Genomic DNA, 16060 nt, shown 5'->3' with positions numbered 1-16060 from the left:
TAGGATCGAGCCTCGATTATGACGTGTGGCAGAGGAGCGCGGGAGAATTTCATCAGAGTCTCCGAGAAGATTGTAGAAGGAAACATCAGCTAAACTGCTACCTTTGTCAAATTAAATGGAATAATAAAGCTTTGTATTTCATGGTTCCCTTCTCAGCACACATAAATATTACTATACATCATATACAAGCACAAGAATAGTTAAACCAAACAAGGTCTATTATCAATTCCACCATCTAGAGTCATTTCAGAGGCTCAGACACATTCAAGAATCAAACAGCAGAGACAGAACAGGAAGAGACGTTATGTTGGATAAACTGATCTGATGCGTTTTGATCTGAGATTAGATTATTATCATCATTATGACAGTGGCTTAATAAATGATTCTGTATATTTAACGGCTGTACAGTGGCATGTAAACATGAACATCATCAAATATGAAAAACAAACAATCACTCTGTAAATTATTGATATGAACTGTGAGCAAGAGAATTACATTAAATATGCAGATTTTCCTCTTTTTCACATTTACTGTACATTGCTCTGGGCTCAATGTGCCTCCACACATTAAAACTCTTTGGGTCTAAAACTCTGGAATAGTTCAGTTTAGTTTTCCCAGACACGCTCTTGAGTTTGAATCCACAAGTTCTTGCAACACAGAGTTTTCTGGACATCTGTATCAAAACTCATGACCGTGAAGGAACAAAAAAAAATGAAATGAATCCTGCACAGTGTCAATCACACTCACTCACTTTGTTTCTCCTCAGCTCTTCATCGGGTGAAATCTGAGACTCTGACGACCTGATTGTTTAAATACACGTGATCAACAGTGTCTGGGATCTGTTGTTTCTCTCTTCGGCTCCAACTGAACACAAATATAAATTGTTTACTCACAGAAAGACAGTTCCTCTTCTTTTCACTCACTGCAGAGCAAAGTGACTTGGTGAAGAATAACATTCATTTGAAATTCTTTAGCAGCTCACATGTAAATTCAGTCAGTAATGTGTTTATACATATTTAGGGATCTTTAAAAAAAAAAAATGCTCTTCAGAATGAATCCAAAGTGCTGATTCAAACATTCAAAACACAGGTTTTTCTGAGTGAATAGACTGAGTGAATATTGTCTCAGTCAAACATCCGTCATTTCTATCATCTCAGGTCTGAATCTGAAACAAAACTTTATAAAAAACTTGTTTTCCGAACTGAAACTGGATTATTTTTGTACCTTTTTTAAAGTTGAAATCTCAAAAATCTAGGAAACCAGTTAAAAAGAGAGTTATCACTAATAATGATAACGAATGCTGCACTGAGACTTCTCCCAAATTAACTCGTTTTACAGTTAATGATGTGAGAACAGTTGACACAGTGGGGGGTTGTTCACACACTGAGCTGGGACGGGCTTCTGGGACTCGGAGGCTCTGTTGGTGGATTTAACGAGTAAATTACTGCTCGATAATGAACGTTTATTTTTTCAAGCACAGATATAAAAAACATTTGGCCTCTTTAAATACAGTTTTCTTTGTCTTTCTGTATTTTTTTGTCAGTAACTCAGTTAATGCAGTTTATATTCATGATCACTAGTGAGAAATATTATAATATAGATATTATCCATCATGGCTAAAACATATATTTGGCCTGAAGAGCACATCTTTACAATCCTCTTGTGTAGTCAATACATCCATATTTTACATGTTTAGAATCAGACATTCTACTGTAAAGCTTCATTTAAGAAGCCTATTAACCATATTTTTCAAAATTCTTCTTATTCAGGGCATGAATTGTGTTTTTAGACGAGCTCTCAAACATTAGTGTCCCCTGTTGGTTGTTCCTGCTGAACTAAACTACCTTAAGAAATAAACAACTAAAGAAGCGAGACAGTTATTTCCTTCAAACTCTCCTCTTTAATATTAAATACATAACTCTATAAACATAACATTTATCTACATAGAAAAGCCTGTGTCTCTATTTACACTCATTCTCATAAAGAACTCTATCGTACAAACAAGCCAGATCCTGTTTCTATTCACACACACGTCTCTTCTGCCTTCAGGTTGCAGCAGTGATTGTCGCAGCGTTTTCTTCACATCAGCGATTCCCTCCTCACAAAAAGCTTCATTTACCCTTATTGCTAAACTCGTCCAGGTTTTAACAAATACAACTTCACATATGTACATTTTAGCGTTTTGTCAAACACAGACATTCATTAACCGCAACATCTATTTGAACTGGTTCTGCACCAAAGCTGCCACATCTACAGATTTACAAGAAAAGACTCGGTTATCTCAGGATTTTTGGTATAAAAAGTGAAAAGCAATGTATCTGTGTTACATTCAATATTCCTGAAATACACAGGACGACAGGAGTGCATGTTGACTGTAAAAAGACTGTTACTCTTCATGTCTTCACAATGAGCTGGAAAACCACAAAAAGCTCGGCTGCTGTTTAAGAATTTGCTCCATAACATGATATCGGTCAATTGATATGAACGTCAAATAACATTGAATCCACCGAGTGACTTCATTCCTCCACCTTGGTTTTCCTCTTGGAACTTTTGGGTTTGGGGTTGTCGGACTCCGCAGGCAGTGGAGACCCCGGCGGGTCAGTGGGGGGGCTCGGGGCTCTGTCCAAGTCGGGTTCTGGCTCCAGGGGCATGGACGGGCCTGTGGAGACACCGGGAAATAAAACAAGTGTAAGGGTCGAGGTCATTAATCAGCAGAGGTTAATGGGAAAAGTTGGAGGATTCACACTGCATTGTCATTCACACCTTCCTGCAGTCTCACACGGGCTATCACAAACTCTCAGGTCACAGTTAAGCTCTGTTTAACTTTAAACATGCACCAATAGAGCCACAGAAAGTCAATAAAACCCTGATGCACCGCCATGACGCCACAGACCCTCTTGTGTGTGTGCAGGGACGTTTTGCTGCCAATTCTAACACCACATTTTCATAGAACCTTTATTAAACCAGAAAGTACTTTGAGTTCAATAATTGTCTTCTAAATGTCAACATGACATACATAGGAACGATCACTTTATAAATTCTCTCACGATAAAATCCGCCCTTTGACTAGACATCTATTGTTTTTCATTATATCTTCTGAATCTGCCGGAGCAAACAGAACTTACCCTTTGAAGGATTTACATTGTTTTCATTTGTACAAATAACTCTTAACTTCAACAAGTGGTTTGAATCCCATCCATCCTCCAAACAGGTTGTTTTTCATACACATTATCTGAACAGCAGGAATTCATCATAACTACCAAGAAGCAGAAAACCCTGCCTGTCATAGATGAACCCTGACCTTCGGCATTTCTATTATCACATTGTAGTGAAACACATGTGAAGACTTTATTTTCTAGACTCACATCACCTTGGTGTATGAATGCAGATTTATTGTGAGGGCAGTTTGAGAGCTGTATGTAAAACGTCAGTCACCGAACCTGCATTGTTCAGGTGATGTTTGTGAGCAGCTGAACAACAGCGATGGAGGACACAGCCCACGGGCTCTTGTGGAGTAAAGTGCTCCCGTCCACACGCTGCTGAGAGCTGGACGCTGCTGTAATCATTTCAGAGTACAGCCTTGAATGTATTAGCTTACCTCTGTGTCATTTTCTTTTTCCACCGAATAGATTTTCTTCTGTTGCCAGGAATATAAACTGGCCAGAGGTGAGCTGCTTTCTCTCCCCCCCCTCGCAAATTCCATTTTGCCTGAGCCCATATTTTTAATCTGGTGCAGCAGTACAGGCAAGAGGCTGTGACTGGACAAGCAGGAGATATTTACAAGTTCCCATTTTAAATGAAAAATTGGGCTTTGGTTTAATGGAGAGAGGAGGGGGGGGGGGCAGTGAATTTGTCATCCGCACCGCATGCCAGTGTAATTACTGGACTTCTCGGCAGGAATCTTTAACCTAATTTGGAGTCTGTTCTCAGAGCGAACTTCAGAGAGATGTTTGGCCTGGATTTATCAAGTTTTACACGAACATAACACATTTAAAAAAAAAAAAAACATCCCACCAGAAGTACAAAGCCTAGTGCTGGTTAGTACCCGCTTGCAGCTGGAGGTTCTTGTTGTAGCTGGCAGCAGACGACATGGCCTGACCCAGGGCCTGGTTGGTCCCGAGGGCAGTGCCGGGGGGTTTGGTGGCTGCTGCCGAGTTGGGTTTGGATTTGGAGTCTTTTCCTGGTTTGGTCCAGACCAGACTCTCTGTCACCTGCAGGGCGGCTCCCATCTTCTGAGCCATGTCCATCAGCTGTGAGGGACAGGAAAAATTACAATTGGCTGTGTTTACATGCAACGGGAAAAGGCAATTTCTGATTAACCCTTGATCTGAAATAGGTCATACTCAATGAAATAGATAATCAAATTAAATGTTGAATATTCTAACCTTAGTCACATCATGTGGTCTGTGGTCGTCTTCATCACATTATAACACAGCGTTTAGTGACATTGACATCAGTAGTTACCAACTGCTTGACAAGGTACACTGTGTACTTGAGTGTAAACAAGTCATAAGACATGATATTGACATGAGTCATTACAAAACTATGCTTTTAAGATGTAATCAGGAACATGGATGGAATATTCTGTTAGCATCTAATGTAAATATCACATTTTGGCGTTGATCCGGTTTAGGGGACAGATCCAGGAATTATTATCTTTATTTAACAATGTGAGATAAGACATTCATCAACATTTTTGCTGGTTACTCATGGATGATGAAAATCAATCAGTTTAAGGGACTGATATTAAAGAGTTTGTGCAATTTGCTGCGGATCTATATAAAAATCAAGATCTAGCGAATTTAAATGTGGTTTTATAAGAAGACTGTTGTTGGAGGTCTGAACTCTCTGAGTCCTTCTTCAGAATAATGTGAATAGTCATAATATCGTTGTCCATGTAAACGTAGCCACCGGCAACCAGAGGAAATCCCGTACCTCCAGATCAAACTCAAAGTTGCTGCTGGTGTCTCGAAGCAGGTTGACTTTCCTCTCCATCTCCTGGTACTGATCCAGGGCTCCTTTCTTGTCCACGTGATTGTAGAGAAAGATCGCAAAGTTCAGGTTCACCAGAGGGCTGGATCTACAGGAAATAGATCAGCAAGGAAGAAGACAACAGAGTCAATGATCTGATACAGTTTCTAAATCTATAGATTTATAGAATAGAGAAGGTGAGAAGGACTCACACATCCAGAGTCACAGCTTGTTCATACGCTCTGGTGGCATTGTCCACATCGTCCAAGTTAGTCAGAGCCACTGTTGGTCACGTAAATGAGACATGAGTGAACTGATACTTAAATATGAACTACATTCATTAATTTTCAATGTCTGTAATTGATCTCTATCCAACAGCAGAACATGTTCATTGAAGTGTAAACATGTGTCAGCTTCATTTTGTAACTCAAGCCTTAAATGAATACATACCAGTCCAGCACAAAAATAAACTGCTGCCCCTGTTCTAACAGAGTTTCTCTTTAGAGTCAGTTATTCAATAATGGATTCAATCATGAATAATTTCTCTGTCTCTCTGACTCAGTACCTGCCAGCAACATGTAGAGTTCTCCCATCCGTGGGTTCAGGTTGATGGCTGCGCTGAGGAAGTGGAAGGCCGAGGCGTACTGCTGCATGGTCAGGTGCACCAGGCCCAGGTTGTACAACACCTTCCAGTCAAAAGGAGACAAGTAGTGGGCTCGCTTCAGGCAGCTGATGGCCTGTGGGAAAAGGAAGGATGGGAGAGAGAAGTGAAGAGAAGTATCTCAATAATCTCTGAAGGAACAGATTCTGTATAACGGAGGATTTATAATACAGCAGCGGCGTGTGGAAAGAATAAAGAGTCAATACATAGGTGTTATTTATGAGCTCATGTGTCAAATGAATAAGTTAGTGTGATCTCTTCTTGGAAGGATGCAGTCACTGAAACTGAAAGCAGTTTTTTACACAGGAGACAAACGGTAGCTTCTCAAAATGGATTGTATATTAAGATGGACAACACGTCTCCTCTTCCTCCAACTATTCAGAAATGAAGCCAAAATATAACAGATACAAACGCTGCCATCTTGTGCATTTGGAGCCAGATGAGCCAACCAATCACGAGTCAGTCTCAGGTCACTTCATCCTGTTTTCTTAGAGTCAAATAACTAATTAAATCAAGATTTTGCAGTTAAACGTATGGAACGGGTTTACGGTTTTAACACATAAGATAAAAACAAGTGCTTCAGAGACAAATGACTCACCCTACCTTTAAGAGAAGTATCTCAATAATCTCTGAAGGTACAGATTCTGTATAACGGAGGATTTATAATACAGCAGCGGCGTGTGGAAAGAATAAAGAGTCAATACATAGGTGTTATTTATGAGCTCATGTGTCAAATGAATAAGTTAGTAGGATCTCTTCTAGGAAGGATGCAGTCACTGAAACTGAAAGCAGTTTTTTACACAGGAGACAAACGGTAGCTTCTCAAAATGGATTGTATATTAAGATGGACAACGCGTCTCCTCTTCCTGCAACTATCCAGATATGAAGCCAAAATATCACAGATACAAACGCTGCCATCTTGTGCATTTGGAGCCAGATGAGCCAACCAATCACGAGTCAGTCTCAGGTCACTTCACCCTGTTTTCTTAACAAATAACTAATTAAATCCAAATTTACTTAAACAATCATATCATTCCGACCGTATGAAATGATCGGTCGTGTTACGGTTTTAACAAATAAGATAAAAACAATTGTTTCAGAGACAAATGACTAACCCTACCTTTAACACGGAGGAGGAAGGATTTATGACCTATACTGCAGCCAGTCAACAGGTGGCGATCGAGACTCATTAAACAAATAGAACATTACTCACAGCAACATATTTCTTCTTCCCGAAGAAGCACATGCCGATGTTGTTCCAGAGGGGGGGGCTCTCTGGCACGGCACAGGCTGCCACTCGGTACTTGTTCATGGCCACATCAAAGTCCCCGTGGGTCTGCATCATGCTGCCTGCAGCCAGGATGGCCTGCGAAGGAAAACAATGATTAGAGAGATTGAAAGAAGATGCACTCAGAGGAGCAGCTTATGATGAAAGACAGACTCTACCACCTGACCTTACATTTAGCTATTTAAGAAGTTCTATGCACTGGCCTCATGAAGTGTATCAGATTCTTTGTTTGAGTATTCACATACCTTATAATTGTTGGGGTCAAATGTGAGGGCGTTTCCAAGGTGCTCAAAAGCTCTTTGGTATTTCCCGAGCTGGCGAAAGAAGAACACAGACAACTTAGCACCCTTCAGATGTTTCCAAACCGTATTCTGCTCACATAACTTCACAGAAGAAGAAAAACAAATCCACCTACCTGTAAAAACAGCAGGCCGAGAGTAGTCAGGAGTTCAGTGTTCTCTGGGAAGTGCCTGAATTCAGAACGAGACAACTCCAATGAAAAATGTCACTTCATCTCTCCCTGTAATTACATTTAATTCCTGCACTTATTCTTGAGCAAACATAGTTGATATTCAGCGAAACTGCTGATGATTCTATCGGGCTCTGGTTCAGCATATTTGTGCAGTATAAATTAAGACCTGTGGCGTACAATACAGCTCCGAGGAGGAGAAGTAGATAAGCTTTAAAATAAAAGACTCACAGTGGGTCGTCTCATTAAAGGCAACTCCAGTTTTGGGCACTTGATTAATTCATCAATCCTCAACAGGAGGTAGCACATAATGAGCACCATTATCGACACTGATGTCATTTCCTTATTTGCTTCACCCCCCAATGTTTAAATATTCAAAATGTGAATAGAAGTGGAAATTAAGCTAATTTATAATGAACTGAGAAGAACCCTGAACTTATAGTGAAAGTGAAAGAGGACCACTTTTAGAAATGAGCACAAAAGACTTTGAGTTATCACATTAATTAGAAAAGGAATAAAATATTCTCCTGTTATTTGGATTTGACGAAAAACATTGCTATGTTAAAACTACTTCGTAATTCGAAATGTAATAATAATGATGGACTGGTGTATATGTAAAAAATATAATATAATACAAAACATTCCTGAATTACAGACACAGCTACAACTACAGTAACTAGAATGATTTCACATGTTCCTTCTTAAATTTCTACTTAACCACTGTCCACATTTAAAACTCCACTTACTCCACTGCTCTCTTGTACACCTCGATGGCCTTGTCACTTTCTCCAGCCAGCAGGTGGACCTGTCCAAGCATCATGAAAGTCTTGTCGTGTTTATTTATCTGAAGAGCCATGTTCAGGTGCTCCTCAGCCTGACGCAGACACAGGATCAAAACCATTAACTCACAGTGGGAAGGAGAAACAATTTGTTCTGTATAATGTTGCTGAAATCCCTGCTCACATTTTTGAAGTCTTTGATGAAGAAACAGCACACGCCCAGATTATGACTGATCTCCTGGGGGCAGGAAATGTCAAATATTACACAGCGGGTGTTAGTGCATGCTTAACTGAACAGGGTTGGATAGAGGCTGAGCTCAATTTAATTTCCAGTGTTGTGGAATACAAATTATTTAGAGTTACAGACAGTAATATTAGAAGGGACAATGTACATTACTAAAACACATAAGTGTGAGTGAATAATGATGCATGATGTCCCAGTTTAATGTTTGTATAGGTTTCATGGTACTGGATCAGTTTGGAAGAACAATAATAATGTTGTGTTGATAAATTAACTTCAGGCTTTGAATTCAGATTGAAGGATATCAGGTCCACTTAACACGTTCCCTTAAAAACTTTAAACACTAAGCAGAAACTCAGTGTGTAAGTGTTTTTTTTTACCCAGTCTTTCTCGTTGAGCCGTGCAGCTTCATGATAGAATTCAATGGCTGCTTTGTGCTTTCCCAGGAGAAATCTAGGGAATAGAATAAACAACAATAATCCATTTGAGAAATTAACTCATCTTAATCACTTCATGCCAAACAGCAGTTCTTAAAATCCTGCAACAGTTGGAACTTATCGTCGGGATTGGATTTATTCTTTTCCCGGCAGTAAGAAAAGAAGTGCTTTCTGTAACTGGCCGGCAGTTTGTCTGTTATCACTGGATGTTTCTCTTTTTAAGTCCGTCTCGAGAGCTAATGGACAAGGCTCGATGCTCCCTGGGATTTCAAGGGCCAGTAGACTCACAAGGATCTGGCCACTTGCTTCAGATTGTCAGCACTGCTGGGATTAAGGATGGCACAGCTCTGAAACAGCTCCAGGGACTGTTGGATCTTGCCCTCAAGACGTAAGATTAGTGCTGCAGCAAGACATAAAAACACAAAAAGAGAAGATATTCCACAAAAATAACATATATTAAAAATCAAAGACACAGCATGGGGTCCAGAGACCAGATTTGGGGAAACTAAATTATGTATATGGTGGGTTTCTGCATTGAGGCATGGGGTTTGTGGCGTTTTGCATTTATGTAGCTGCTACTCCCAAGTGTTTCATGTATGAGAGAGAAGAGCTGCTGTGAAAATGAAGACTCACCTTGAACATATATGGCATATTCACATGTTCCATTTGTCTCCTGCAGTTGCTCTTTGACGATCACCTACATGGACACACAACAAAGACAATTTCTATTACTAGGTAGATGTTATTTTAACATTACAGTCTGAGCTTGGTGTGTTATTCTGAGTAGGTGAGTCTCTATGGTGTAAACACTGAGCATAGACAGATCAGCATAGAGAGAATGTAAAGATGAGGGTGTGTTACCTTGCATGTGTCAAAGTCTTTGTGGATGTAGTGCTGGTGGATGAGCCAGTTCTTCCTCTCCACAATGGGAAGCTCTGGAGCTGGGTGGAAGAACATAATAAGACCATTCAAGAACATCTCAGAAACTTTTAGACCCTTTACTGCTGAGATTATGTCTTATTTTGTTGATAAGTGAATGATTAATCCTGAACGTGCCCTCCCCGCCCAGTCATTAGTACGTCTCTGATCTGACAGTTAACACAGATGTAACATTTAAACCTAAATCCGCGGGCTGAATTTAAGCCAATTCACCAGACACACTGTAAATCGTAGCTTGTTAGCAACTTCTAGCTCACGAGCAGACGGCTCAGACCATTCAGAGTCTATTTGGACTATTTTTGAAATATATACAGTCTTATTTTAATTTGACAGCCGAATAAATAATCCTCAAAGAGCCCTCCCTCCGCAGTCACTCGCCACCCTTTGATCTGACAGTTAACATAGATGTTAACACTTCAACCAAAACCCCGGGTTTAACCGCAATCAATTCACCAGCCGCACTGTAAATGTCACCTTGTAAGCAAGTTTCTCTTCACAAACACGGCCTTTTTTCTTTCTCTTTGAATGTCTCGGCAGGTTGAGATATTTTTCCCGTTGCCAGGGCAACTATGTCTCCTGCGAGCCAGGTGCTTGTGACAGAACAGAGAGGGCGTGCGACGCGCGGTGAGAGAGGGAGGCTGCAGGAATCGGCAGCACAATGCAGAGCCAGCTTCAGAGAGGGTAACCTCAGGAACCGAACCACAATGCTCCGAGTCGCCTCCCCGGCGGAGAACCACGTTTCATTTCATTTCAAAAGAAGGCAAACATAATTACAATTCCAGTGAGTTTGATTCCGGTAATCCTGTTATCCTGCACCTACTACCTTCCTCCGACACTAAAAATAGGATTCTGCGTGATTTGAAGCGAAGTGCTAGGCTTTGAGTCTGCCACCGACACTGGGGGATATCATTAATGAACCACCAAAGAGTGAATTACACCAAAGCTCCCCTTCTGTTTCTATCTGTCAGTGCTTCAAGCGCTCTCTGTTGATTCGCTGTTGGAGCCGGAGCCTCTTCCAGTTCCTTCACAGAAATCCTCTCCATCGCCGAGCGCGCCGCTGCATGGCCTTCACTCGTTTGCCTCGTCAAGATACGGAGCGGCACTATTTGTGGCGACCTAATCCGCTTTCTTCCTGCTGAGAAAGCAATAATATTCTTGTCTCCGGGTTTCAGCTGTGGCCCTGCGGTGCTCCAGTGTCCACGCACACAAAGACGGGGCATATGTGGAGCGGAGAGATGCCATACGTGTGTGTGACATGTATGCAGCTCACTGTATGAAAGGAGGGTAGAGGAGGATGGAGGAAGAAGAGCACAGCGTGACGTCCCCTAAATACAGTCCTTTTAAAAACTTCATCCCAAACATGGAGGAATTCTCTCATTGTTATATTTGATCTGGCTAATGCTAAGACAGATTGGCTTCCATGTGCTTCAACCATCTGCTAAAAGGGGATAAGAGCAGAGACGCGTCATGCTGAGATCAAAAGACACATGGGGAGAATGTAATGAAAAATCCACTGAAAATAATTTTGGAAATTTTACCAAACGAAACTTCAAACACACCGTTATTGGTCGTCGTATTCTGCCGCCCCAACGCTTATTCTTCATAGATATTTGACTAAAACTTAAAGTACTGGAAGCAGGTGGAACGACTTTATGCCAGGGGCGTTTCTTTTTCTCTAGTTCTTTCTTTTTTACTGTTTAAAAAAGAAACAGATTTTACTATTTTCTGGGTGTTAACTGCTAACTATGTAGGGACTGTACTTTAGACTGTACATATCATAGTTAGTTTTGCGTGTTCATTATATAACACTAATTGCATTTCACATTGGTAATTTAACTAAATAGCTAATGGAGACAGTTAAAATCTGGTTTATGGCTTTTTTGATTATTTTAAATCTGTTTAAAGTGTTTGACTTTTGATGGTTCCTTCTGGCTCATTAACATGATTTTGTTAAATTTTTATTGATTCAATTCATAGCTTGAATTCTAAACATCACACAAGCAATAAACCAATACTTTCACACGTATACATATATTAAACTTACAGTACTTGCTATATGACTTATTATTTGTATATATGAGGCATGATTAAGTCACAATTTCCCTCAAAAGCACCTATGAAGTTCATTCTGCTGACGGCCACCATATCTCAACTAAGAGAAACTTTAAAAATTGAGTTGTAATTGAGTTATCTTAGTTTGTGTGTAAGATCTCTTCATCCTTTCTTAACTTACATTTTGTATTGTATTGTATTGTATGGTTATCCAAAATACTTCTCTCTTAATTGTTCTTTTTCTTTTCTGTTATCATCATATAAAAGTAATTAAAAGCATCGAAATTATATATTTTTACCTAATTACGGAGCGTTACTGCTTTAGTGCTTCACTTATAAAGCGCTGTACACTTCCCATACATTAACAAATAAATAATAACATTTTACTATCTCTTTTTTTCACTGAAATACTCAATCATCTTACCTCCCAATGATGTACTTCGCGTTTTGATTTGATTTGTCTCCTCAAGTGATACTAAGTTCACCACATTAGGGGCTTACAGGCCATGTGAGTAATGACTTGTGTGTGCTCAGCAGCGATGATGATAATTACAAAACATTTTAAAACAATTCAAAACACTTAATCCATAAGCAACAACATCAACTGACTAATTAAGGCGTAATTATGATGGTAAAACAGAGAAATATGTGACACACGGTTCAGTAACATTCTGTACAAACTACTTAATCCATTTTGAAAAGAGCAGATAGAAGGGGGAGGGTGACCTCTGCAGGACAATTAGTTCCAAACTCACTCTATTAGTCTCATTTTCAACAGTTACAGACAAATCCTCAGAAATGAACGACTAAATAATGGGTGTTGTAAACTGTGATTTGATTTAAGATGACTTGCAAGTGTGTGATCTCTGCTGTACCTTTAGGGGCCCGTCGTTTCTTGGCTTCAGTAGAAACTGGGAGCTGAAATAAATCCAACACAGCACAAATGAATAAATAGGTGAAAGCATAAACTAGGCTACAGGGTCAAATACACTGTATGGCGTATCAGCTGTTCTTATGAGCAGCCCCACCTAAATGTATTTAACTACTCAGAGAGTTTATTTAATGTTTTCTATCTGATAAGAAGCTGAAGGTCAAAGTTCAGACTGACTGAAAAGTACAACTATGTGTTCATATACAATTTTTACAGAATAGAAATACTTCTTCAGTTAGACTCTATGACGAGATGTTTCATATTAAATGTTCCTTTCTTAGGAAAGTGTTACTGCCATGCAGACAATATATTTATAATGGTAATAATGTACACAGTTTACTTGTATTACTCTGTATTTATATCTGAAGTTTCAGAAGAAAAAAAATCTGTTCAACCTCTGTGCAGATTCCAACTATTAAGCTCCACAGCTTTTGCCAAACTTTTCACTCATAACTCATTTAGTTCAATAAAGATCACATCTCTCAGATAAAAGAAAGATGTCCGAGCTGATGCTACCTGAGAGGAAATGTATTCACAAACTCAATTATATATATTCACCGCAGCAAGGTGATGTTCAGAGTTTGCTAAATGTTTCCTCTCATTATAGATTTTCGTTTAATTACATGGGGAAATTGCTTATTCCTTTTAATGCCCCTGTCTGGGTAGTCCAGTGGGACATCTCTGCAAAAAACACAGTCTATTGTTACTCTGCTCCATATTGTTTTTGAAATAAAGAAAAGCAGGAGAAGCTTCTATTTGTCTAACTCACAGGCAGCTAGGACATAGTTGATACTTGAATAAATACAATTAATTTCTAACTTCTTATGACTTAGAAAGAGTAGAAACCTTTGATTTGTCTAATCCAAGTTTACAGTATTAAGTATTTATCAAATAATGAGTCCACTTGAGCATTGCGGTTTAACAGCAGAGTTCAACTTTAGATGTAATGAGTTTAACTTAAATGAATAGTTCATCATGTTTCAAAATGTGCTGTGTGGACGTTCATCTCTAAAACATAAAACTTCTGTTGGCTACTTAAACAGCCCAACTTAATGTGAGATAATGTGATGTTTTTTTATGGTTTACTTAATTTATGGTTTACACTTAAATACAAAAATGACCAAGATCTGGAGATATACTGTTTACAGTTTAGGTCAAATTGTAAAATTAGACTGTAGTAACTGTGGTGAAAAGTACAACAAGTGCATCTGAGTAGTGGGAGTACAAATGCAAAGTAGCATCACAGTATTAAGTTTTTATCAAATAACATGTATTACAATGCTGTTTCGGATAATGTGAGGTTTTTTTTTATGGTTTACTTAATTTATGGTTTACACTTTAATACAAAAATGACCAGATCTGGAGATATACTGTTTTCAGTTAAGGAAAAGGTATACAATTTGACTGTCAAATTATCTAGTTACTGTAGTGAAAAGTATAACAAGTGGGAGTACAAATGCAAAGTAGGATGCAATATAAATACTCCAGAACGAGTCCCACAACATGTTAGAGTAAACTATTTGAGTAAATGTACTTCAGTGCAGATCCACCACTAGTTACTATTCAAATAACAACATGTATAAGTTGACATTACATGAGTACATCTATGATACATCTGTCTTAAATCGAGATAATAGCAGACATGCACATTCCTATTGTTTTGTGTTGATCTATGTCTGACTCACTTGTGGGTTGTTTCTTGTGCAGTGTGTGTATATTCCTTTATATATATACAGTCTATGGTATATTCCCTGTGTTATGTAGTGTTTCGTGTTATAGTCACATCCCACTGAGCCTTGTTTTAAACGCAGATCAGCTGCAGTGAATAACTAACACTATGAAACGTGTTATTAATGATGATCAGCGTCAGGACCCTTTCATGTCCCCTCCATGTCGCTTCTCCACCGGAAGCTTTAGCCCACAGCTCCTCGGATGAACGGGATTAGTGACAGACTCCAAGTTCCCATTTAGCTTAATGAATTTAGCTCTGACTTTGTGCGTGTTAGCCTCGCAGCTAGCTGACGTTTCAGACAACAAACTGTGTACGAAGGTTTATCATGACAACAACAACACGTTTATCCGCTGAGGTGTCACACGGTCACTTCAGAGGAGGAAGACTCCCTGCTGTGTGTGTGTGTGTGTGTGTGTGAAGTGAGGAAGAGGAGGAGAAGCTTCTGCTTCACACTCACCGCCGCGGCTGCCTCCTGGTCCGCCATCTTGGGATGAGCGACACTAGAAGCTGTTGCCATGGAGACGCCTGTGGAATGCGGACGTGAAACGGAGGGAGGGCGGGCCGTGACGTCACGGTGTTGTTTACTGTTCAGAATCAGTGTTTTGTTGTTGTTATTGGATAAAATCAGAATTAGACTTTAAGTTTATTCTCACTCAAAATAGTTTAAGTACATAAGCCAAAGATTATTAAAGATTTAGTGTGTTCAATTTAGGTGAATTTTTCTAAATCACTTAAATTAAATTATGTTTTTGTTATTGAATAAAATCCCATTAAACAAACACATTTTCTCACTTACTATAAAGTAAGTACAATATAAACATGCAATGCAGTGGTTCATGTGCAATCCATTTACTGTGCATGTTCTCATACTGTATATATTCGTTTTTACTCCATTAATATGTTTAGATATTTTGTATATTCCTTAGACTTCAGTGTTATTATCTTTACACCTAAATATTGAATTTTACTTCTTATAACTTCATATTTTTGACTCTTGCTCCTGTATTATTGAACATTTTCCCATTGTGTGACTAAAGATTAAGTTATCTTATTATTTAAGGTCCAGATGTGTAAGATTTTAGGTGAAAGGGATTTATTAGCAGAAATTGAATTTAAAATGATCCATGTGATGCTTTTATTTGTGTTTAATCATATAAATTGTAAGAACTGTTGTTTTCTTTACCCTTAAATGGCCCCTTTATATTTAAAAACTTTATATTTACATCAGGAGCAGGTCCTCTCTACGGAAGCTGCCATGTTTGTTTTTTTTACATTAGCCCAAAATGGACAAACTAAACACCTTAGAGTTGTAATGACGTTGAAGGCTACCACAGGTTCTGATTCATGTTTGGAAGGGGAAAGTGAGATGAGTTAGCCTGACGTTGTCAGACTCATTATTCTAGTCAGAATATGAGTCTGAGACCGCTCCATTGGGCTGTGATTATGGGGCGTATTTCAACTGAACCAGGAAACCAGATGCCTCTTCGCTCAATTGGATAGACCTACAACCAATCAGAGCAACGTAATATGTGACGTATGTCAAGCGACGCATAGTTGTCA

The 16060-nt window shown here is 39.1% G+C and overlaps 1 protein-coding gene across 1 annotated transcript; it reads right to left on the bottom strand.

Annotated features, from left to right (window-relative positions):
* Positions 1-1904: 1904 nt before the first annotated feature.
* bbs4 (Bardet-Biedl syndrome 4) lies at positions 1905-15017 on the bottom strand. Its single transcript, XM_061068500.1, has 16 exons — positions 14958-15017; positions 12713-12755; positions 9708-9787; positions 9480-9543; positions 9135-9246; positions 8790-8862; positions 8353-8406; positions 8136-8263; positions 7336-7390; positions 7166-7234; positions 6846-6998; positions 5537-5708; positions 5184-5253; positions 4936-5080; positions 4046-4250; positions 1905-2659 (listed from the first exon to the last, which is right to left on the bottom strand). Exons 1-16 carry the CDS (start codon positions 15015-15017, stop codon positions 2517-2519), a joined length of 1626 nt encoding a protein of 541 aa, XP_060924483.1. The 3' UTR covers positions 1905-2516.
* Between the last annotated feature and the right edge of the window lie 1043 nt (positions 15018-16060).

The sequence above is a fragment of the Limanda limanda genome, chromosome 3 (genome assembly GCF_963576545.1).
Source record: "Limanda limanda chromosome 3, fLimLim1.1, whole genome shotgun sequence".
In the NCBI taxonomy this organism is placed as follows: domain Eukaryota; kingdom Metazoa; phylum Chordata; class Actinopteri; order Pleuronectiformes; family Pleuronectidae; genus Limanda; species Limanda limanda.
Note: the sequence above shows the minus strand (reverse complement) of the source record. Positions and strands in the feature narration are given on the sequence as shown.

What these genes read in the sequence shown, in the direction of transcription:
- bbs4 (XM_061068500.1), bottom strand. Translation starts at nt 15,017, where the DNA reads ATGGCAACAGCTTCTAGTGTCGCTCATCCCAAGATGGCGGACCAGGAG. An exon ending in GGCTCAACGAGAAAGACTGG is followed by an intron (nt 8,407 to 8,789) that starts GTAAAAAAAAAC and finishes TCCTGCCCCCAG; the next exon opens with GAGATCAGTCATAATCTGGG. An exon ending in GTGTACAAGAGAGCAGTGGA is followed by an intron (nt 7,391 to 8,135) that starts GTAAGTGGAGTT and finishes TTCTGAATTCAG; the next exon opens with GCACTTCCCAGAGAACACTG.